General features: G+C 49.1%; 1 protein-coding gene across 2 annotated transcripts in view; it reads right to left on the reverse strand.

Moving 5' to 3' along the window:
- The window catches only part of VPS13C (vacuolar protein sorting 13 homolog C), a 2,773,485-nt gene that overhangs the window by 1,920,049 nt on the left and 827,950 nt on the right, over positions 1-25,486 (reverse strand). For both annotated transcript variants that reach the window (XM_078680824.1, XM_078680823.1), the window contains exons 28-29: positions 13,609-13,668; positions 2,837-2,996 (exon numbers count right to left, since the gene is read on the reverse strand). In XM_078680824.1, coding sequence (XP_078536950.1) covers positions 2,837-2,996; positions 13,609-13,668 — 220 coding nt within the window. The remainder of the gene's footprint in view (positions 1-2,836; positions 2,997-13,608; positions 13,669-25,486) is intronic.

Below are 25,486 nucleotides of genomic sequence, written 5' to 3' on the forward strand. Positions count from 1 at the left end.
AGCACAGGCACGCACTGCACGATAAAAGATCATCATTGACAGTCGAGCACTATATCCGAGATAATCCACCCCGCCCCCAGTGGTTGTCCTGCACAGCACCAGAGACAGCACCTCACTGTACCACAGCCAAATCAACTCTTGCCCCCAAGTGACTGAAGTGCACTGCACTATAGATACCCCCACAGTCATAGGATTGCACTCTACCATACAAGCCTCCCAGTGTCAGGCGAGCCCTGCATCAGCGACAACAGAAGTAAAAGGGCAGTGACAGACGTTCAGAGCCCCCCGTGGTTGTCGTGCACTCACCAGACACAGAACCTCAGTGATTGCACTGCACAGCGCCAAGAAGCCCTTTTACATTACAATTGCCCTTTTTTTTTTTTATTAAAGACCCTTCACCCATATCTCCACTAATTTTGGGGTATTCTGACCCCACCCTGGAAAGGAATTCATCCCTGAAATTACTTGACAAATAAAGTGTGAGTGGTGATATGAAAGGTGGTGTTTGTGTTCCGTGGCTGTCTTGTCTTGCAGAGGGCCTGCGTGCTTCCGCTTGACATAGCAGTGTGGCTTTGTGGCTAGGAGGACATGGGGCAGTGCAGTTCATTTGAAACTGTTTTACTGTGTGACCGAGCACCCCCTGCAGTTGTATGGAGCATAACGGCGAGGGGAGGGTAGAATGTGGTGAGACACGGGACGGATGCAGGTGTGATATTCATACCGGTTACAAGCAATCGCAATGAGCTATAAATTCGAGTGTTCTGTGGTCTAGGGGGGACCTTCCTGGAGATGGGGCACAAGGCATGAAGTACCCTCAGTCTCTGTTTAAGACGTGGGGCGCTACATCAGTCAGGGAACAATCTGGCTGAAACCAGACAATTTCAAGCACGCTGTTCTGCAAACAGTTTGCAACTCTGCTCTGTTCTTTTTTTGTACTCTTTTCACGTCTGTGTGGATTTGGTGTGTTTGAGGTGGGGGCGGTACTCTGGGGAATAAACAGGTGCATTTTGCAATCCGAGAATAGCATTGCAAAGGGCAAGTGAAAACATCGTAGGAAGCGGAACAAAATTGCGGGCCACAGCGCCTGAGACTCACCCGATCACAGGAAGGAGTAGGAGAGTACACGGAGTGCCTGCAAAACATCCGGACAGCGCCGCTGACTGGGGGAAACACTGGGAACCCCTCCCACCACACCTTCTAAACAACACAGCACGGTTGGAGTCCGGTGTAAAATGTCGTCCAGGAACACAATGCAGGGCCACAACTCCCCCACCAGAACAAGGGACAGGAGTGGCCGCAACCAAACACGAGCCAGCTCATTTTAGCAGGAAGAGAATCCGGAAGACAGATCAGGTGAGGAGGACCCCCTCCGGGACAATTGAACAGAGTCTCCACTGGGTGAGAGTCTGATATGGGAGAAACTGGTGGCGGCTCCAGGGTGCGACCGTGCGGGGGACAGCCACTTACCGGCTCCGGTATGCTGCCGATCTGCTCCAGGCGCCTCTGGTCCCCGCACCGCGTTGTGGAGACCCCCCTTCACAGGGGCTCCACTTTCAGTGCGGCTGGGCTGGCTTCTCTCCTGGGCTGCGGGGCTCTCTTCCCAACACGGGAGCCTCGCGGCCAGACTCCTCTTTCTCCTTCCGGGTCCCAGGCGGCGCAGCCTCACCTCGGGGAAACTCCCCCTGGCTTGAGGTGCCGGCTGCCTGGTCGGCCAATCCCTGCGCGGCCCTTCAGACGAGCCTCCAGGCTCCGGGGCCTTAAAACCAATCACAGCACGGTCCGGGAGTGCGCTGGCCAATGGCGGTGCAGCCCTCTTGAGGAGGCCCCGGGTGGCGGCGGTGACACGCAGGGGGCACAGATGAGGGGTAGGTTCCCTCGATAATAATAATAAAGTAGCGGCAAGGTCCCCGGCGGGGTAGGCACCTGCCAGGGGACTCCTAACAGCCGAATCAAGGGAATCAATAACGCGGGCTAAATGCAGGGTGGGCACGGGGGCGGGGGCAGTGTTTTTACTCGCTAAATGGCGGCCGCAACTCCGAAAATGTCAGATTCGGGGACGTGTTTTAGCGTTCTGAGTGACGGGTGACGTCACAGTCAAAAGAACGCAAAAAAACACGCCCCTGAATCCGAAAGAGACGGGGCTTTATTGGAGTGACGCCTGTCTCCTCCAATGGCTGGCCTCCGTTTAGAAAGCCAGCCAATAGAGAGGAGGAGAGAGGCGGGTTCAAGCCCCCATACTCCAAATCATTAAATCTCCTCCCGGAGACTGCGCAAGCGCAGCCTTTCGGTCCTCGACCTAAAAAGATCTGCATATTATATTCTACATTTTTGTAAATTTTTCTGCAAATCCATACTTCAATTTTTGTGCTATGTCCAACACAAAAAGACTATGTAAAATGCATTGAGGTCAAAATCTATTTGGGTCGCCCCCTTTATCTCTGCACCCTCTTGATGAATATACGCTGAACTTAAATAAATGTAATAAAAAATGAATTATCTGAAAGGAAGGTAATCCAAAAGCATTGCTCAGGCTGCTTACTATTTTATATCGAAATTATTAATAGGAGAAAAATTAGTTTGAATGAACATCGTTCACACATTAAAATCTAATTGAACTAGAAAGCATGTTTGTTTTATTTTCAGACACCTGAACGCATAATCTGATTATTCATCTTTCAATGTATTGTTTATCACTGATTATGTTTACAAATACACGTTATGAAATTATATTTATGTTATAGAATAAGATACAATCGATAATGTACACATACTCTGGCCAGCTGTTCAGTATTCAAAGTAACTGTAAACAAATGCTAAATGCAGACATTGACTGTACCTTTCTTTGCGGAAATTCCTTTATGTGGCTTATGAGTTGTTTTCTGTTTATCAACATCAATAGAACTTTGATCAATTGATGGTAAAGCAGACGTTAAGAAATTTATAGTAGACAGCAAGGCTTCTGTGTGCAGCAGCAGATCCAAGGATGAAAAGGCTACCTATAAAAAAAATGCATTCATAAATATAAATACAGTGGTAGTTTTTTTTGTTGATGTTTGAGTGCAGCTCCTAAATAGATTTTTAGAGACGTTTACTGTGCACCCTAAGAAAAAGTTACTTACATTTGGTACCCACGTTTCTGGTAGAGGCAATATAGGCCAGCCAATTGCTCATCTTGTGATGATTCCCATGCCCCAGACTAGATCCAGAAAACGTCTCTACATCAACAGTTGTCCAACACCACAAGGTGGTGCCTCATGATACCAATTACAGCCCTGCCCATCTACGATGTGAAAACATTGGCTATTAAAGGCCCCGCCTTAAATACTAAGGTCAGTTCCTTAAACTTATCTCCAGCCAACTTAGGCCTACAGAGTGGAACCAAAAAGAGCTTAATGACAGCAGTCAATAAAAGAGCAGAATAATAATCTTTTTTATATTGATGGCACTATCTAGGGAAAGGAGGGAGTAGGGTGGTGATGATGCTGCAGGAAGAGAAAGTTTCCACTAGAAATATAATCACTGGAGACAAGTACGTTTTTATTCCCATGGGATCCTCTTTTTTTTGGATTCCTCATGTTATGAATATGAAAGAATCCTAAAACAGTACTCACTGCTAGCCTGTACTGAGTCAGTCATGGGGATGCCCCCGATGAGAGCAATGAGTTGACTCATGGTCCTATCAGAGTCAGAATGAATGCCAGCTTGAAAATCTTTCTTTGACAAGGCATACCATTGGGTAATCCACTTGGCGACCCAAACACAAGATCATATGCATGTTCGTATGCCATTGCCTTTCTTAGTACCAACAAAACCTCTGAAGACCTGTTTATCTACCCGCTCAGATCTCGTATGGTCAACATAGGAGAAGGCAACTTGCCTAGCCTTTGTAAAGCCTCCTCTTCCATGGACGGAAAAGGAGTAGGAAAAGATGAAGGGAGATGATAGGCTGACCCATGTGGAAGGTGGGCACAGCTTTTGACACGAAGGATAGACACGTGGTTAGAAGGAGTCTGCCTGGATAAAGGATAGTAATGGTGGCCAGAAAGTTAAGGTTTGCAACTCCCCAATCCTACTGGTAGTTTTAAATACTCAAAAGAGAGTACAGCTACTGTGCATTAGTTCAAACAGTGAGGACACGAGAAAAGTCAATACTAATTTTCTGTACAACTGTGGAGCAACAACGGGTGTGGGTATAAACACATATGATAGACCTTTAACAAACCATGCCACTAAAGACTATCTGAATAAAAAGGGTGTCCTTGAATGCATACAAATGAATGTAATGCAGCTAAATAAAAAGTTTGAGTAGAAAATGCCCTGCCTAGCTAAGAAAGACAAAGGGAAAGATGCAGAACATAAAAAAGGTGAGTTTAGAAGGGGCTTTAAACATGCTGTCTCACACAAACACATTTAACCAAGTGGCCTGAATAGACTGATTCAGCAAATAGGTTCATCTAGCAGAAGGATACTAATTGACACCATTCAATCTCCATGCGTGTAGACAACACATCTGAGAACTAGGTGAAGAACCTGACCATCCTGCTGTGAAAGCTGATCATTTCTGTGTGGCAGAAGAAAAGGAGGCTAAACGCATAGTCCAACAGACTGGTGTACCAAAACCACCTTGTCCAGTCCCGGGCAATGAGAATCAGTGGCACTCAACCTTCCTGTACCTTCTGCAGGACACTCAAAGCGGAGGACTCAAAGGGAACACATAAAGCAGACTTCCTACCAAGAGAGCTGGAGGGCATTCCCCAGTAGACAATGTGGTAGGAGAGGTTTCAAATTGAATAAAGGGCATTTGCTGTTCAGAGCCTTGCCAAATGGTGTATACATTTGCATCCCATTTAGAATGTGTGGGGATGGAGCTCCAGGTTCTAGTCCTCCAGTGATCAGCAACTTAAGCATCCACCCTCACATTCAGAGTACCTGCCAGATGAACTTCTACTAAGTAAAATACTGTATTGCAGAGAAGACTGCAACAAATGAAAGGCCACCAACGACTGAGCTCGAGAAGTCAGTACACCTTTTTGGATGTTGTAATGTATCTGGCAGAATGTGTACAACATGCACCATGATGGAGGGAAGAAATGCCTTTCGAGCTAAGCAAATTGCCCTCAGTTCTACCAGTTCTAGTGCACTGATGTGTGTTCGCTGCTTAGACGGAGATCAAAGGCCTTGCATCGCAATCACCCTTAAATGAGGCCCCCAACATAATGAGTAAGTATTCCTAACATAGGTGGCTTGCCCATTTGGAAGACAGAAGGGACGAGTCACTGTGAGGTTAGAGAGGCATATCCACTAGTGGAAGAGAGAGCAGAAGATCTCCGTGAGCAAAGAGATTATAGAATGCCTCCATAGGCTCCAATGAAGGGACCTTATCTGCAATTAGGCTTGCAACACTAGCAGGATTCAGCAAAGCCCAACACAGAATGGGCTTGCAGAACAGGAATTGGATTAAGGCTCTCTAACATAGGAATCCATCCCTCTAACATAGGAACCATATATTGAATATCAGAGATCCTCTGAGAAAGAGGACAGGTTGGCATGCAGGTTGTATCCTGGATCACTCCCACTCTGCCACTGATTTAGGGCAATGTGAGACTTCTGCTGGTTGATGGAAAAGCCCAAGTGATAAGCAAGGTCAGGGTGTGCTCCAGATGGTTTGAGATCAACATGAGCAACATATCTTCAAAAGCCAATCATCTAAGCCACCAGACCCAGCACATTAGTGAAGACTAAGGGAGAAGTCCTAAAACCAATTATTTGAACCATAGATTGATAGAGTTCGGACCCCAATATGAACCACAGTTAACACCTTTGAGCTGGGAAGATCTGCAAATGGAAATAGGAATCCTGGAGGTATAGTGACACATCCAATCTTGTGTATTCACAGCCAAGGGGACCTGATTCAGGAACAGCATTTTGAAATTATCCTAACAAAGTATTTGATAGTCTCATGTTAAGAATGGATCTGGAACGTTGGCCCTTCTGGGGCACCAAGAAGTAAAAGGAATACAATTCTGTGCCCCTCTATTCTAAGGTACCACTTGCATAGCTCACTTGTTCAACAGGGCAAAAACGTCCGCTGCTAAGATCAAGACATGTGTCACTATGCATTTCCTTGCAGAAAGAAGATGGTCCAGGGAAGGGAAGAAAAGGGAGGGCATAACCCTTGCTAACAAGCTGAAACAACTATAAATCCATTGTAATGGACTTCTAATTGGCCAGAAAAAATAGAAATCCTCCCCCTTATGGAAACATTGGGAGAGGTAGGTTTGAAGCAGGAGACCCAGTAGAAGATAGGATAGGACTGTAGCTTCTGTCGTTGCCATCTTTGTGGTACATTCCTAATACAAAATGGAGTGTTGCAGGATCTGGTCCTGCTTGGAAGGATCAAGTGTTCGGAAAGCTGTAAGAAAACGAGTTACTTACCTGTAACTACGGTTATCCAGTATTGGTATCTTTCATAGATTCACATGCCTGAATCATTCCCCGTCGTCGAGGCGGGAGTCCCACGGTAAATAAAATATATAATAGCAGTGCCTAAAATTTCTTGTAGTAGGCTGGAAAAGCCTAAAGGCCTAACTAGGCCTCAAAACTTAGCAGCCTATCTACATCATTATGTAAAAAGACCTGAAATATTAGCCTCAGCCAATCAGCTGTCCTCACCCTCTAGAACCTTCCCTGCTCAGGCAGTTCTCCTCAGATTTTCCCAGCACAAGTGAGAAGTAGTATCCATAGCCAGAACTGCCCTACCGGGGAGGAGGGTGGGTGCATGTGAATCTATGAAAGATACCAATACTGGATAACCGTAGTTACAGGTAAGTAACTCGTTTTCTTATCCAGTATTAGGGTATCTTTCATAGATTCACATGCCTGAATCAGAATAGCAAGCAGTAACATCATGTCTGTCGATAGAGGAAGGTGGGAGACAAAGAAAATATAAATCAATCCCCACACAACCAGGAAGGTAATAGAGTACAAAACATGTCAACATAACATATGCATCAAAACCTTCGAATATAACAGATAGGACAGCATTACAAATATGTAAAGTTTAAAATATATAATCTTTCCAACCTTAGTGAAGAAGATGCTGCAGCACTGCATCACCAACAGCTGTGTCATCTTGAACTGCCGACTGCAGACAGTAATGTTCGGTAAAAGTGTGCACACTTTTCCAAGTAGCAGCTCGGCAAATGTTCTCTAGAGTCACTCCAGCGAAAAGGGCCGTAGAGGTCGACACTGTTCTCGTGGAATGAGCTTTGACCTTCCTTGATAAAGGTCTATTGGCCTTGTCGTGACAGAAGGTAATTGTGGAGGACAACCACCTGGCAATAGTTGCTTTTGTGACAGCTTGACCGAAGGTGGGTCTTCCATAGGCAACAAACAGTTGTGTAGATTTACGCATGTCTTTTGTCTTTTGCAGATAGAATTTAAGACATCTTTTGACATCTAGAGAATGTAAAACCCTTTCTGCAGGAGTTTTCGGATCCGGAAAAAAGGTTCTAAGTTTGACCGGTTGATTAATGTGGAATTGAGTTGGCACTTTAGGAATGAATTTAGGGTTGGTCCTAAGTGTAACAAAGTCCTTAGAGAACTGCAGAAAAGGGGGAGTAATAGTGAACGCCTGTATTTCACCAACTCTGCGAGCAGAAGTAAGAGCCAACAGAATTGCAACTTTCCAAGTCAGAAATTTCAGTTCCGCTTTATGGATTGGTTCAAAGGGCCTTTTAAGAAGTTGGGAAAGGACTACATTAAGATCCCATTCCGGAGGAGGAGGACGAACTGGAGGAAAAACTCTGAAGAGACCTTTCAGGAATTGTTTGGTCAAGGAGGAAGAACATAAGGATGGTTTGTTGGAGTGCTTCCTGAATCTGGAGATTGCTGCCAGATGTACTTTAATGGAAGAAAAAGCTAGACCTGATTTAGCCAGAGAAAGCAGGTATGGAAGTATGGCTTCAGGAGGAGCCTGCAGCGGATGAACATCATTATCTCCACACCATGAACAAAACCTCTTCCACTTGAAACGGTATGTTCTGATGGTACTTTGTGCACGTGCTTGCGACAAGATTTTCCTGCATTCCGAGGGAATGTTTAGGTCTTTGAACTCTAGGAAATCAGGAGCCAAGCGTGCAAGTGCAGCGATTGAGGATCTGGATGTTGAATCTGACCGTCCTCTCTTGTCAGCATCGATATAGTCGGTTTGAGCCGAAACGGAGGCTGTTGAGACAGCAGGAGAAGCTCTTGAAACCAATATTGTCTCGGCCAACGTGGAGCAATGAGAATGAGAGTGCAGTGTTCCCTCTTCATCTTTTGCAGAACTTTCGGAATGAGCGGAATCGGAGGATAAGCGTACGCAAACATTCCGGTCCATCTCATGAGGAGGGCGTTTCCTCTTGACCCCCGACCTGGGAACCTGCTGGCATAAAACAGGCACTTGCTGTTTTGCTGCGTGGCAAACAAATCCAGCGTTGGTCTCCCCCAAAGGCGAAAGACTGTGTCTACTTGATGTTGTTCGAGTTCCCATTCGTGACAGTCCACAAACGTTCTGCTGAGACTGTCTGCTAGAGAGTTCCGAATCCCTTGAACATGCTCTGCTTTGAGGGATATGTTGTGCTGTAAGGCCCATTCCCACATTTCCTGAGCTTGCAGTGACAGGGTAAGAGATTTCGTTCCTCCCTGTTTGTTTATGTAGAACATGCTGGTGGTATTGTCCGTGCGCACCAGGACGGACGAATTCACGATCCTTGGTAGGAAAGCTTGCAGGGAAAGAAAAATGGCCCTGAGTTCCAATATGTTGATGTGCATCTGTTGGTATTGATGAGACCATCTTCCCTGGATCTGAAGGTCCTGAAGGTGACCTCCCCAACCTTCCATGGACGCATCCGTAGTCAGAGTGTAGTCCGGAATCTCTTGGAGGAAGGTGAGGCCTTGCGACAAGTTGTGTGTCTTCGACCACCAGAGAAGAGCCTGTTTCATTTTGACAGTGACTTTGATGCGGTCGTCGAATGATCCTTCGACCTGCTTCCACTGACGAAGCAACTCTTCCTGCAACGGTCTCATTCTGAGTCTTGCCATAGGAATGAGATTGATCGCAGCTGAACACATCCCCAGAAGGGAAGCATACATCCGAACTGAAAGTGACTTTTTTGCGGATATTTGTTTTGCCAGTTTGACGAGCTTGTTTTGACGCTCCTGTGTCAAGTATGCCTTGCACTGGCATGTGTCCAAGACTGCACCCAGAAAAGTCAGTCGTTGATGAGGGTGGAGCTGAGATTTTTGAGAATTGAGGGTCAATCCTAGGTTCGAGAACAGTGAAAGTGTTTTGTTGACTGCCTCCATGGTCGAATGACTGGTGGGACCCTTTAACAGCCAGTCGTCGAGGTATGGGAACACCTGGAGTCCCAGGGACCTCAACATTGCAGCCACTGGAGCTAGGCATTTCGTGAAGATTCTGGGGGCCGATTTGAGGCCGAATGGGAGGACTTTGAATTGGAAATGGACGCCGGCCACTTGAAATCTTAGGAATTTGCGGTGGTTGGGGTGAATAGGGATGTGAAAATATGCGTCTTGCATATCCAGAGAAGCCAGAAAGTCTCCTTCGTTTAGACAATTCAGAATGTCCTTCAACGTTACCATGCGGAAACTCTGTTTCTTTAGATATTTGTTGAGTTTGCGCAGATCCAATATTGGACGCCACTCTTCTGAATTTTTCTCCACAAGGAAGAAACGTGAATAAAAGCCCAGCCCTTTCTGAGAAGGATGGACTAGTTCTATTGCGTTCTTGTGTAGAATCTTTAAGGCTTCTTTGAAGAGTAAGCGCAGGCGAGGGGGAGGGGGACCCCTGGGCGGCGTTGTTGGAGGCTTCTGCAAAAACTCCAAAGTGTGTCCCTTGCTGACTAAATCCAGGACCCACTGATCTGAAGTGATCTTCCTCCATTGATGGTAAAAGGCGGAAATCTTGGCGCCCACGGGAAGGGAAAGAGGAGTGGCCGACATCCGGCAAAGCTCATTGGCGCTTGTTAGAATCTCTCCTTTGATTGCCTGAGCGCCGTTGTCCTCCTTGCCGAGAGAAAGAACTAGAAGCAGGCTGCCGGTTAGAAGATTGATAGTATGGTTTGTTGTAGGAAGATTGATACTGTCGATTTTGTTGGTTTGAATAATTTCCTCTGGAGGAGTAACCACGACCTCTTGCACCTCTAAAGGACCCCCTCTTGTATTGCAGGGTTCCCAGAGATTTCGCAGTATCGGTATCGGTTTTAATAGCCAATAAAGCGTCATCAATGTGCTTTCCAAACAAGGACTCACCATCGAAAGACATGTCCAAGATCTTAGTTTGGACCTCAGGTCTAAAGGTGGTAGCCTTGAGCCAACCCTGACGTCTAAGGACAATTGCTCCAGCCAGTTGTCGAAAGTTGGTATTAGAAATGTCTAGGGCGCAATCAATAATTTCTGAGGCCGCCCTTTCACCTTCCTGCACAATTCTGCGTACATCCATCTGTTGATCCTCCGGGATCAGCTCAAGATATTCCGAGAGCTCAGACCACATTTGCCTGTCATATCGAGCTAGGATAGCTAAGGAATTAGCTGCTTTAATGGATGCTGCTGCGTTTGCAGAAAATTTCTTCCCAATGGCGTCAAGCCTTCTTCCCTCCTTGTCAGGTGGCGTTGAGATGGGAGCAGAAGGATTCTTGGACTTTTGCTGCGCCGCCTGAGAAATGACCGAATCCGGTCGAGGATGGCCGATCAGACAAGCAGGTGTATCGGATGGTGCTCGATACTTTTTATCAATCCTTTGTAAAACTGCTGGAATGGAGGCTGGTGTTTTCATTATATTGAGGCCTTCCTTCCATATATAGTCAATAATAGGTATGGCTCTGATCACTCTCCGATACCCTTCCTTAAAGTCATGTAAAAAGCAGTCCGACTGCTCAACTGTGACAACCAATTGAAATCTATTAGCAGCTCTGTGCATAATATTGTGAAAACCCCCAATATCTTCAGGCGGAGAGTCTGAAGGACGGGGAGGAGGCGGAGAAGGTGTAGGGATGACATAATCCTCCCAAGGATCCACTGGAGTGTTATCCGGTAATTCTCCCTCCTCTCTACTTTCGTCACCATCAGAGGACGAACTGTCCACAACCTGAGGAATTGGTGAAGTACGTGGCTGTGGAGACAAAGGAGCTCTTGGCGACGGAGGTCGTGGCACAGTAGCCGGAGCAGATGACCCAGCGGGCGCACCCTCAGTGGGTGGAAATCTCTGTCGATAATCTGCCAACATAGCTTGCAAGTCCTGTATTAAGGAAGTAGGCAAATGTGTTGTGTCCTCAGACCGAGGAAGTCTAGAACGAGGTGACTGATATGGAGTGGAGTAGACGTCATGCGTATATTGCTCCTGAAACTCCTCTTCATCATCCTCTTGAAGTTTAATATGCAATTGAGAAGGGTGACAGGCAACCCCAAAGGGGTCATCATCCTCTTCCCCTTCTTCTGACTCTCCTTGCAGGTATGTCTCCAAAATGTGCGATGGCAAGAGCGGAGATATATGTGAATAATCCTGCCTTTTGTAAGTCTTCATTTGGAAATGAGTGAATTGTATCTTTGCTGGCGGGGAACCGTGTAGCCGATGAGCAGAAGCCCCAGTAAACGGATTCTCCGTCGACGGCGCTGTCAACGCTAAAGATTTTGCCGTCGACGAGGCCGTCAAAGGTATTGTCATTGACGAGTCCTTCGATGTTGAGAGTGTCGATAACGCCGTCATCGACGAGGCCGTCATCGGCGGGTCCCTCGTCGTTGAGACAGTCGCCGGCGTCTTCGTCGACGGGTCCCTCGTCGACGGGGCCGTCGCTGGTATCTTCGTAGACGGGTCCCTCGTCGACGGGACCGTCGACGGTATCTTCGTCGACGGGTCCCTCGTCGACGGGGCCGTCGATGGTATCTTCGTCGACGAGTCCCTCGTCGACGGGGCCGTCGATGGTATCTTCGTCGACGAGTCCCTCGTCGACGGGGCCGTCGATGTCTTCGTCGACGATTTCTTCGTCGTCGGGGTCGTCGATGGTGCTCTCGTCGACGACGCCGTCGTCGTCGACGTGTCCGATGTTGGCGTCTTCGTCGACGAGATCTTCGTCGACGAGGTCGTCGATGATGTCTTTGACGACGAATCTTTTGGAGACAATGTTTTCGTCGACGACGGCCGTGCGGTCGTCGACGGAGCAGACGTTTTAGACGATGGAGCCTTCGTAGAGAAGGATTTCAAAGACTGTGACTTGGTTTTCGATATCACAGGTGTAACAGACATCAAAGGTGAAGTGATAGCTGAAGTGGTAACCACAGAAGTAGAAGAGGAGGTAGAAGTCCAAGTAGTGGTAGGTACAGACACCAGAGTTAAAGTTTTGGTCTGGGTAGTACTCACATGTGAAGAAGCCGATGCACTCTTAGAGGGTTCTGAAGCTTTCTGAGAGGATTTCAACATTTTCTTTCTCTCAGGAGAAGCATTGTCCGTGGATCTAGCTCTCTTGCTAGAAGTTGAGGCTTTGTCCTCCTCATCAGTGGATGAAGACTTCAGCCACAAAAGAACCCTTGCCTCCCTATCCCTGATGGTTTTCTGAGGGAAGGTACGGCAAATTCTACATTCCTTCACCACATGTGAAGGGTGTAGACAATAAATACAATCCGAGTGCTTGTCATCCACATGGACTCTCTTCTTGAAGCAGGTTCCACAGGGTTTGAAAAGAGCTTTCCTTTCAGACATTTTAAGCTTGAAAATCCAAAAAACTGAGTAGGCACTCAGGGAGACTCCCTTACACACGAAGTGCGGTGAAAATCTGAGGAGAACTGCCTGAGAAGGGAAGGTTCTAGAGGGTGAGGACAGCTGATTGGCTGAGGCTAATATTTCAGGTCTTTTTACATAATGATGTAGATAGGCTGCTAAGTTTTGAGGCCTAGTTAGGCCTTTAGGCTTTTCCAGCCTACTACAAGAAATTTTAGGCACTGCTATTATATATTTTATTTACCGTGGGACTCCCGCCTCGACGACGGGGAATGATTCAGGCATGTGAATCTATGAAAGATACCCTAATACTGGATAACCTAAGGAAGCCACAAAATTGACAACATTGTTTGATCAGGAAGACATTGTTTTCAAACTGCTCAAGGAAGGAGGACATTTTTTCACCAAAAGACTCTCCCTGTCCGAATGTATGCTCATTAGGGCAGCTGCCATGGCCCTAAAAAAAAAAAAAGGTGGCGCATATCCAGGCATGTGTGCTGATAATCAATGTGGCCACAGAATGGGTCACTGTGTCAGTCAAGTTTGGGTTAGAGGCAACCATATCATAATTCGGGAACCGGTTTCTTAATGTGATCTGGAAGGGTAATTAGAACTAGCTTGGCTATTTCATATACTGCAGAAACATACTGTCCTAAGAGGCAACAACTTGTGTATGTATAAAACAGCAGGCAACTGCAATGAATGAAAGGCATCCACTAATAATTGAGTGAGCATTTACAGCAAGATTTACAAAGCAAAATATAAATACCTAAACCAATAGAAATCCACAGAAGCTTAGTACTTTTTGGTGGAAGCTGTGTTCAGACGCTTACCTTAACTGTTTGCTCAGTGTTGTCAAAATCTGTCCGAAAATGTGGACCATTTTTATCAGCCTAATACAAATGAGAAAATAATACAAAAAATAATTTACAAACCAAGTTCAAGTATATGTGTATGCTTCATTATTAGTTTGCACTTCATATTGCACTTAAGTGAGCAGTTAGTAATTTGACAGACAAGTTACTCACCATAGGTAACGCCTTATCTGGTAGAGATATAATCTAGCCGCAGATTCCTTACCTCAGAATATCCCAAGCGTCAGGCTGGATCCAGAAGACTTTTGTTCGAGCAATACGCTTGCATGCTGGCAAATGGAGTCTATCGGGCCAGAAGTGGCATCTGCGTTACCTTTATAAGCGCCACCTTGGCATGCTGATGTCAGTTACACGTCACGATTTTCCCTCTCAGGAGTGCGGAGCCATGAAATGCACTGACAGTGATGTGTCTAGAACAACTAGGGCCTCGAAGGGGATCAACGCTATCTCTAAGAACCTGTCCACAGTGCAGGGAGGATGGGTGGGTTGGTAAGGAATTTGCAGCTAGATTATATCTCTACCAGATAAGACGTTACCAAAAGTAAGTAACTTTTTCAACTGATAGAGACATCTAGCCACAGATTCCTTACCTTGGAATAGATAGCCAAACAATACCATCCCAAGAGGAGGTATTGCAGACAAGGTTTAGACCAGGAAGTCTTGCATGACAGAGGGGCCAAAAAGACCATCCCTGCTGGCTTGACTGTCCAGGCAGTAACGCTTAGTTAACGCGTGCAGGGACTAGTGAGTGATCTGGTTGGGAAAGGGCGAGGGACCTGCCTCTGACCCAATCGTAGTTTGCTAGCCACGAGTGCATGTCCTTTGAAGTTCACTCCGAGACCTAGACCATGTTGGAGAGATTCCCTTGATGCTGCACCCACAGAAACTTCCGGTCCCACTGCAGAGCCCGCATATGCCATCTGGCATGTGTCACAAGCAGGATGCAGGAGGTCATGAGGCCCAGCAGCCTCAGAGTTATTCTCACCGAAATACAGGATAGAGGCTGAAAAATTGATATCATATCCTGAATATCGTGAACTTGCTGCTTGGGAGGATAGGCTCGAAACCACACAGTGTCCAGAACAGCTCGGAAGAAAAGGAGCGTCTGAGCGGACGTCAGGTGTGACTTTCACACGTTAATATTGAACGCCAGTGAAAGCATGAGATTTGCCATAGTCTGGAAGGGGGACGAGAACAGTCTGGGGCAAGCTCGCCTTCAACAGCCAGTCATCGAGATAGTGGAAGACTACCAACCCTGGTCTGCGCAGATGAGCTGCGACCAACCACCATCACCTTGGTGAACATCCAAAGGGTGCTGATAAGGCCAAAGAGGAGCACTGTGAACTGAAAGTGCTTGTGACCTACCGTGAAATGCAGGTAGCGCCGATGGACAGGCAGGACAGGAATGTGAAAATAGGCGTCCTGCAAGTCTAAAGCCACCATCCAGTCTCCAGGGTCTAGGGAAGACATGACCTGAGCCAGAGTGAGCATTTTGAACATCTCCTTTTTGAGGAAGTAGTTGAGGGATCTCAGATCTAGAATAGGATGAAGGTCCCCATCTTTTTTCAGGACCAGAAAGTAGCGGGTATAGCAACCACAGCCAATTTCTGGCATCGGAACCCTCTCAATGGCTACCTTGGCCAAGAGAGTCCTGAATTTCTCCTGTAGCATGTTCAGATGGTCATCCATCAGCCAGTCATAAGTCGGAGGCTTGGAGGGAGCGACTGTCTTGAAGCGGAGGGAGTAGCCCAGTCAGACTACCTGAAGAACCCACTTGTTTGATGTGATGTTTTGCTAGTGGTAGAGTAGATGGCTGATCCTGTCACCAACCGGCTGCCCATGATCTTAAAGGGCCAGACTAGAAAGGTTTAGGGGCTGCAGGGGGAGGAGTGAACCTCTGGTCCCCAGACCCACAGGGTCAAAAAGAGTCGCACCCACAACTGTGCAGAGGTTGCTGAACTTGCATGGTCTTGTAGGTGGAATATGGCTGGCATCAGTAGCGAATACTACCGGACCCGGGTGGTGGGGCAGGGCCCGGGAGGGGAAGTGGACAAAAAAAGACCTAAACAAACAAAAAACACTTACCTGAAATGGCAACCGCCTCTCCTTCGTCCTCCATCTCTCCGACATCTTCCTGCACTCCCGGCCAGCAGCATGAAGCACCCGCCCTCCTAGCCTCCCCATAGCCAATCACAACGCTGCAATGCAAGAGCGAAAACCACTCCTCCTCTCGCTACTCTGCCAGCCCCACCCAAGAGCCACTGAAGTATATAGGAAAAATAAAATGATAATAATAGTTATTATCATTTTATTTTTCCTTTTTTTCAGTTGGGTGATGCTCCTCCGCCTTAGCGGAGGAGCCACCACTGGCTGGTGTGATTGAAGGCCCCTTCTGTGGCCATGAAAGGGGCAAAAAGCAGACGGGGTTGGGAGCGCACCGAGAGGGCTAAGGACATGGCTGTAGCCCTCGATTCCTTAAAGTGCTCCAGAGCCATGTCTGCCTAGTCTCCAAATAGATTGGTGCCATCAAAGGGCATGTCCATAATAGAAGCATGGACATTACCAGAAAAGGCAGAAGTTCTGAGCCAGGAGTGACGTAGAACAGCCACTGTTGATGACATTATTCTGCCCAGTGAGTCTGTGGTGTCAAGGCCACAACGAACCGTAAACTTTGCTGCATCTTTCCAGTCTTATACCACTTGGAAGAGAATGGCCTGGGCCTCCTCCAGAACCTGCGGCAGCACCTGTACAACTGTTTCCTACAAGGAGTGGGAGCAATGGACCAATAGGCATACAGTGTTCATAGACTGTAATGCAAGGCTACAGGGAGAAACAAATCTTCAATCCTCAACTATCTAGTCGTTTGGATTCCCCGGACAGGGGTGCAGAGGGAAAAACACCCTGTGAGGTAGAGGCCTGGACCACAAAACTCTCGGGATAGGGTAGTTGCTAAGGAATTTCTGGTTGCACGTCATCAGTGATGTCATGAGTGATGTAATATGTGAGGTCAAATCAGTGCATTGCGGGGGCTTAAGTTATAATTAGCTAGGGTGACTGTAAATGCTGAATGCCACTGGTTTTGGACGAGTGAAATCTGAGCCCAACTATAACGTCCCTGTAACCTTTAGTTTTTTCTGTGAATTTCTAACGTTTTGTTAAATGTATTTCCTAACTGTAACCACTAACCTTTGACAGTGAGTGTGTGAGTGGGTACATAAGGCTTTCAGTGGGTGTATGAGTGTCTGAGTAAGTAAATAGATATGAGTGGGGCTGTAAGAGAGTATAGGAGGGTTTGGTTTGGTCTGCGAGTGGGTATATGAGACTTAGAGGGTCTGGGAGTTGCACACAAGTCTCTGCATAGATCTGCGGGTGTGAGAGAGAGTATGAGTGATTCTGTAAGTGGGTACACGAGTATCTGACTAAGTGAATGGGTGTACATGTCTGGGTTTATCTGTGAGTGGGTGCATGAGTGAAGGGGTCTGTGAGTGGCGGTAAGAGTGGCTGAGTGCCTGAGTGGGTTCTGCTAATTTTCTGCTCTTTTTCTGTAGGCCTGGGTGAAGTTCATGGAGTTTCACTGCAGAATTACACAGTTACCGAAAAACTTTGCCAAATTACACATTGTTCCATGAGCGGGCGGAATATAGTTTGGCCACCCCTAATAAAGTCCTCTTGGCTGCTGAGGGTCGTTGAGACCTCGTTGGAGGTCCCGTTCTCTTTCTCAAAAACTCTGGAAATGAGACTCCTGCCGCACTAATGGTTGAGGGATGAATTCCCCTTGGCTGCTGAGGATCGTTGGAGGCCAATAACCCCTATTGTTGCCACAATTTATTCCCCCACAGCACGTTTGCAGGGACCTTGTTGGAGTCCCCGCCCCCTTCTCAACCACTGGTGCACTACTCGTTGCGGGATGAAGTATCCTTGGCTGCTGAGGGTCATTAGGGCAAAAAAAAACTATTGTTGCGACAAGTTAATGCCCCACAGAAGGACTGCTGAGACTTTGTTGGAGGCCTCGCCCTCTTTTTCACCTACTCTGCTAAGGGGCCTCCTGGTGCACTACTGGATGGGTGATGGACTTCCCTTGGCGGCTGAGGGTTGTTGGTGGCCAAGAACTACTATTGTTGCCTCCTTCTGCTAATTGCTGAACTCTATATTGCCTCCTTCTGCTCGCATCTCACATTTATTTTGCCTCTTTCTGCTCATTGCAGACCTTTATTTAGCATCTTCCTGCTCATTGCCTACCTCCATTCTGCCTCTTTCTGCTCGTTTCTGACCTTTATTTTGCCTCTTTGTCATCTGTTCCTACCGGGACCACAAGGGGGGCCTCAAGGTCCACACGTTCCTAGCAAGGTCCCTGCCTTCTGTGGGAGCCTGCATTGCTCTCACAGACAGGGAGCTACAAAACATGCAGCTCCCTGTCAGAGCAATCCTTTAATCTGTTTCTATGAATGCTGGACAGCACGTAGGGAAGCAGACGAAAAACTCTGCTCTCAGCAAGCGGGAGCGGTCTCACAGCTCTCGCCTGCTGAGAGCGCAATTCGTATTTGCTCTGACTTAGTGTGAGTTTGTAAAGTTCCCACCAAGAGAGAGCAAAGAGCTATGTCCCAGGGGTGTGGACTATAGCAGGAGCCGGCCCGGAGGGTGGGGGTCCCCAGGGCCATGATTGGCTTTAGCAGGAGGGCTGCGTGATCCTCTCGCTTTGATCTGCACAGGCCAGCCCCGGGGAGGTGGTGGTCCCCGGGGCCATATATAGCCCGGGAGATTAACCCCTCTCCCAATTTTTTTTAAATATCTAACCCCGAAGAGGTGGTGGTCCCCAAGGTTTAGGGGGATCCATGCAGCCCCCCCCCATCAGTCTTCCTTTAGCACCTGGGAGGTGGTGGTCCCTGGGGCTTATAGAACGAGTGGAGGGGGGCCCCTTGCACCCCCTCCCTCTTATCAATAAAGCCCCGGGGATGTGGTGGTGTCCCGGGGCTCAATTAGCCATAGGAAGGGGGCCATGTGCAACTCCCTTCTTTTAAAAAAATGCCTCCAGGATCTGGTCAACCCGAGGGCTGTATTCAAAACACGCTTGGAAGCCAGTGTTTTTTTGGGTTCTTTTTACAGCTGATTTACGGTTGGCATTTTTTCGCGGGCAAAAAAGTTATTTTGGGCCCCACCACCACACGCAGGGGGTAAGAGTATTACTACCCTGCCCTCTTTTCTTTTTTTAAATGTTTATTAGTGCTGGCAGCCAATCAGATCTCACCATGAGCTCTGTGCTCAGGCTCTGTTCAGATATCCTTATTCGCTTTCTCTTAAAATTCTCAACTACTGAACGGACTTACACCAGATAATTGAAAGCGTGATCTGCAAACCAAAATCTACCTTCCTGCCAAAATTGGTGTCATTCAAACCAGCAGCTCGGGCTGTAGTCGTGTTCAAAGCTACTTTGGGATTTAAAATGGGAAATCGTATGTTTTTTCGACCCCCTCCTTTTTTTCTCAGCCCCCCACTTGACGGATCACCCCGAAACAAGTCTCACTATCACACTTTTTTGGAAGATTTGTCAAACGTTACAAAGATATAGGCAAGTCAAAAAACGTTTTTTCTATAGAAACATGGTCGTAACTAAAACTACCTACTGGCGACTGATATATATATATATATATGTATCTATAGAGCGAGAGAGAGAGAGTGCAACAATGAGCTCTGAGGGGTATTTCTATCTCAACACATGCTAATAGCTGGTCATTCCACTTTCATGGAGTGCTTAAATTGCAATGCATAATAGACAATTTTACCTGCTTTTCTGCTTGTTTGTCTGCCTTCTGTTTTGCCCTTTCTCCTAGTTTTTCTGCCAGCTCATTTTGTGCCTTCTGTTTGGACTTTTTCTACTTGTTTCTTCCCTCTTTCCGCTGTATCCTTAAGTCCTGGATTTTCTGCAGAGACCTTTACTCCCTAGCGCCCAGGTATCCCCAGGGGAGACAGTGCCTCTCTCTACAAATGCTGATTGAGTGGTTATTTATTGTTGCTACCAAATTCCTTTTGTGAATTGAAAAAACTGTTTTCTCCATCATTGCTTATCTGATAGAGACTACTAGCCACAGATTCCTTAACGTAGAATTATCCCAAGGCGAAAGAATAGATCCGGAAAATTTTCTTTGCCATAGCATCTCTGCGCTGGCGTCGTTTTTTTCTCTTTTCGCGTGCAACACGGATCCGGATCGTGTCCTGGCCTGTTTTTCACGCTTGCTTTGAGGAACAGTGTCCGAATACCTTCGGGCTTCAAGGCATGTACTTCTTGTGCACGTCAGATGTCGGTGATGGAACCTCACCCTATCTGTATGTGGTGTTTGGGGGAGCACCATGACTCTCTGGACTGTGACGCTTGTCAGCACCTCAAACTGAAGTCCCGGTGAGAGCGCCGGATGAAATTGCTGTCGGCCCGCTTGTCCAGGTCGGTGTCATCCCAGCGTCCGTCGCCTATTTCGGAAGCAAGGAGCCGCTGTTTCCGACTACGGCATCGTCCTTCGCCACAGCCCCAAGGGCATCGCTCGCCAGTTGGTAGGTCCTGCAGCGTGTCTCTGAGGCCCTGTCTTCGTTTGGCAGAGGGCACGGGTTCCCGTTGGGACGTGCGCCCTCGCCTGTCGCCACCTTACCAGCCACTCCCTGGCGTTGGGGCGACTAAGGCCCAAATGAAAGCCTACGGTGCAGCTCCGCAGGCTTCTTTGGCCCCTCCTCCACCTCCTCAGACGTCCACGGATCCCTTGCCTCATGCGGGGCCTTCCGCGGAGTCGCTGGCGGCTTCAACCCTGGTGCCGACGGGTTCGGCTTCAGGTTGTAGGAGCGTGGTGACGTCGAGGTGTGGTCCTGCGGGGCTCCCCCCTTCGACCCACAGCGTCCCTGACTCACCGCAAATCCCTACAGGGCTCCCGGTGGCATCAGAGGAGATCGCCGGGACTCAGGGCTCATCCCCGAGGCCCCCCTCGGTCCTCTGAGTAGCCGGCTGCTTCGCCAGGGGCCGAGCCGGTGCCTTTTCAGCACTGAAGGCTTTCCTCCCTGGTCCTGGCGGTGCCGTGGGTGGAGGCCAGGGCCTGGGGTGCTCTCCCGAGTCCCTTTCGGTCCTCTACGCAGGCGGCTGCCTCATGTGAGGTCGAGCTGGTGCCTTTTTCCGTGCCATTCCTTAGCCGAACTGGCTCGTGGTGGTGTTGGTCGATTCTGCGTCGGCGATGTCCACTCCTGCGTCGATCGACGTCGAGCTGGCGCCTGTGGTGGACTGCACAGCGCCGTGCTGGCATCGGGTCCTCGGCTCTTCTCCAGAGGTTCCTTCCTCTCCGGAGGTTTGTCATCTCCTGGTCTCTTCTTCTCTGGAGACGGCACGCAGCTTTGTTGCTTTTTCACTGGCATCTTCTAGGGAGGGCTCCTCGCCGTCCCCTTGGCCTGAACCTTTGGACCCTCTCTTCTGCAGCTCGCGGTTGGTTGCTCCACTGGCTTCTCCACATTCCCCGGGGGCCCCTCAGGTTCCCCACTCGTCCGTGGTTCCCCCACTATTCAGGGGCTGGGCGTTAATTCCTCCGGCTGGACTTAGTGACGGACGGCTTAGTTTACAGCCGTCGCCCACAGAGGAATTGCTTAATCCCCCGCGGTGCCCTACGGGGGCCAGTGTACAGGCTATTTTCACGCCCACTGGCCTTTTGCGAATAGGTGACCCCGTCACCCCATTCCTTACGGATCATCTGTTGGAAGTTCTCCACCAGGGCTCTGGCGGACGGGAGCTGCTTCTTCCATTCGAAGCTTCGCTCCACAATTCTCTTCTAGGGGCTTGGGGGCGTCCTGCTACAGGTAATCCAGACCAAAACGCCGGACAAAAAAGGGCAGAAACACCACAGCACAACGCTACAGACGGCATGTCAAAGCTGGTCCAACGATGCAGTGGATACTGAAAAGGACAGAACCTGGGGCAGCGCAACCTACGCCCAGACAAGAGCAAAGAACCCGCACCAGCGGTATACAGTAGCGCCAGGAAAGGCGAGGAACCTGCAAGGGGGAGTCCACACCCTCCCAGCATAGGAGAGAGCTATACAATAGCTACAAGTACCCCACTTAGGGTAAGACACATCCCAAAGAAAACATGGGAACCATTCGTAGGGAAAAAAATCCTGCATCAGAGAACAAGAACATAAGGACCTGTGGTTAGAACCAAAGACGTCGCTCACGGAGGAATTGTCCTACGGAGGCCAGTGTTGCCTTTGTTCGGGCTATTTTCACCGCCGCGGCATTTTGCAAATAGGTGACCCCGTCACCCCATTCCTTATGGATGAGCTGTTGGAAGTTCTCTACCAGGGCTCTGGTGGACAGGAGCTGCTTCTTCCATTCGAAGCATTGCTCCACAACTCTCTTCTGGGGGTTTGGGGGCGTCCTGCCACGGGTGATCCTGACCAAAACGCCAGACAAAAAAGGGCAGAAATACCACAGCACAACGCCACAGATGGCATATGAAAGCCGGTCCAACGATGCAGCGGATACTGAAAAGGACCAAACCTGGGGCAGCGCAACCTACGCCCAGACAAGAGCAAAGAAACCGCACCAGCGGTATACAGTAGCACCAGGAAAGGCAAGGAACCTGGTCCACACCCTCCCAGCGTAGGACAGAACTATACAATAGCTACAAGTACCCCACTTAGGTTATGACACGTCCCAAAGAAAACAAGGGAACCACTCTTAGGGAAAAAATCCTGCATTGATAATTCTACGTTAAGGAATCTGCGGCTAGAATCGTCTCTACCAGATACACCGTTACCGAAGGTAATTAACTTGTACATTCATGCTGGAGCACAGTGATCTAATAACAACCATTACTTATGTTACAACTCCTTCTGTCCTGCCTTTAGCATTCACTTGTGTGACAAATACAGAAAGACAAACTTTGCACATTGTTTCTCTATAGTAAAATGCACTGAGGTTCAGTCCAGCTTTTGCATAATCAATAGTTACTTACCTTCAGAAACAAATTATCTGGTAGAGAAAATATCTAGATGCAGATTCCTTACCTTTGAATTTCCCAGGTGTCAGGCTAGATCTGGAAACTTTTGCGTGAGCAGTACCCTGGCTGTCCACCCTCTAAACTAGTGAAACTAGCTAAAGCCAAACTGTAACAAGACATTAAAAGAACTTACCGATGAATGCTACAGGAATAACAATTCCAAGGGTGCAAACGATCCCACTGCCATTGGGGGTGCTCCGAGAGTTGAGAATTCTGGCCATGATGTTGTGAAGGTTGGTCAACTCTGAGCAGACTCCTGGAGGCATGCTGCTCATCACTACCACCTCGCCTATGCATGCTGCTGCTGGCTGCCGGCCGCCGATGCCAGAGTAGGATCGAGACCCCGGACGTCTCCCTTGCAACCAGTGAAACTGTGAGCTGAGGGGGTTGGTTCTACAGAGTCTGGTGACTGCCGCCACCCTCCCATGCACGTGAGACCCTGCGCTGCCATAAATGATGCACGGGAGGCTATATCCCCAACGGCACCACTGCACATAAGGTCCGGCAGGTACTAAGTCCAGCCTGCCCAGGAGACTCAGCAAGAGCTGAGTGCATACGTACACAGTTTGACACGCCCATAGTGTGCCCCTGTCTGTGACTGCTATCTTTTTCCCCCTGACCATACACTGAGTGCTGGACTGTGTGTCTCATGCAAATCCTACTAGGTATACGGAGGGGAGCCTAACAACAGTCTCTACTCCCTCCTGCCACTGCACCTTAGGCCAAAATGATGAGTGAGCCTTCCCTTGACCCTGTCACCAGGTAAGTCGCTCCCCTCACCGCCGCAGAGCACCACCTGTGTGACGGTCTCCTGAACCCACTGCTAACGCTCGCATTGGTTCATGCCCCGCATAGTCTTCACTGCCATCGGTACTTGCATTCTGCTCTGCTATTTGTATAGTATTAGCACTGTTGTCTTTGCCTGTTTACTCCACTGTTTTTTTATTGCATTAGCGCTGTTGTCTTTTGACCGTTTAGTTTTTCCTTCTGTGCCCTCTATTTGCCTTCTGTAACCCCCGCCCGCTGTTTTTCCCGCCGCTATGTCCCCTGCGGCCCCGCCCCCTGCTCTCCCATTCGCCACCCCGCTCCTGCCTCCCAGCTGCTCCTCCCTCCCACATCCCCTCATATGGAGGCCACGCAGCGGCCGCGCCGCTGGCGTGCCTAAGGCAAGCTCGCCTATGCCCGTCCGTGCCTGGACCGCACCCAGGGCCAGATTCCCTGGCCCGCACGGATGCCCGACACTGCTACAATGCCAGCACCCTCCACGAACTCAACACCGGACGATCACACACCTGCCTCCGGGCCGCCCAAAGCGCACCCACGGACCTTTAACCTGCCGGAACTGCAGCTTCGCCAGCATCCGCTCTGACAAGCCGCTGACCAGGAAAGACCCCAACCACCTCAGATGCATCCTCCTCAACACCCACTCCGCCCGCATACACGCCGTTGAACTCTAGGACCTACTCGACTCAACCTCCCCAGACGTCGCCTTCCTGACGGAGACCAGGCTGAACCCCACCTCGGCACCCGACATCGCCATAGCCTTCCCGGAAGGCTACAAGATCACCCACAGGGACCGCACAAACGGAGTAGGTGAAGGAATCACCATCATCCACAGACTCTCAGAGTCTTGACCAACACCGACGACACCCTAAACACTGCCAAACACTTGCACTTCGAGTTTCACACTGACCCAAATACCACCCTCAGAGGAACACTCGTCTACAGACCCCCCGGACCCCGACCACAGTTCAGCGACTCCATCGCCGACTTCATCAGTACACATGCCCTCGCCCCCTCAGACTATATCCTCCTCGGGGACCTGAACTTCCACCTCGAGAATAACAATGACACCAACTCCACCACCCTGATCGACAACCTAGCCAACCTCGGTCTCAGACAACTCGTCACAAAACTCACCCAGGCCACCGGCCACATACTGGACCCCATCTTCTCTGCAAGCCCCCACGTCTCCTTCAACCACACCACCGAACTCCACTGGACAGACCACCACAGCATCCACTTCACCTGCAAGAAGCACACCATTGCACCCAACAGATGCCTTGCCGCTGCTGGAGCAAAGTCACCGAAGACCAGCTAACCACCACCCTCGCCCAGAGCCCACCCGCCGATCCAGACACCGCAGCCCACAACCTCAGACCGTGGATCAACGACTGGGCCAACACCCTCGCCCCATTCAAGAAACCCTCCAACAGTCACACCAGCTAGAAAGCCAGCTGGTTCACTGAAGACCTCCAGGCCTCCAAGCAAACCTGCTGAAAACTGGAGAAGAACTGGCACCGTGAACGAACACCGGACAGCTACACTGCCCACAAGAACGCCTCCCGCAGACACCATCACCTCATCAGACCACCTAGACAACAACGCACACAACAGGAAAGAGCGCTTCAACATCGTGAAGGTACTCTCCAACCCCAGCTCCAACACCAACAACATCCCATCTTCGCAAGACCTGTGCGACTCGCTGGCCACCTTCTTCCACCGCAAGATCGCAGACATCCACAACAGCGTCAATGCCACGACCGCTCCGACAACCACTGAGATCTCCGCCCCCACGACCACCATCCGCACCAACCTCCTGCTCTCCTGGACCAACATCAACGACACCATCAAGATCATGAACACCATCCACTCCGGATCTCCGTCAGATCCATGCCCACACCACATCTTCAACAAAGCCAGCACAGCCATTGCACCCCATCTCCGGAAAGTCATCAACATCTCCTTCGAGACAGCAACCTTCCCCGAGAGCTGGAAGCACCCCGAGATCAATGCCTTACTCAAGAAACCAAA

Source organism: Lissotriton helveticus, chromosome 3_1, assembly GCF_964261635.1.
Source record: "Lissotriton helveticus chromosome 3_1, aLisHel1.1, whole genome shotgun sequence".
NCBI lineage: Eukaryota > Metazoa > Chordata > Amphibia > Caudata > Salamandridae > Lissotriton > Lissotriton helveticus.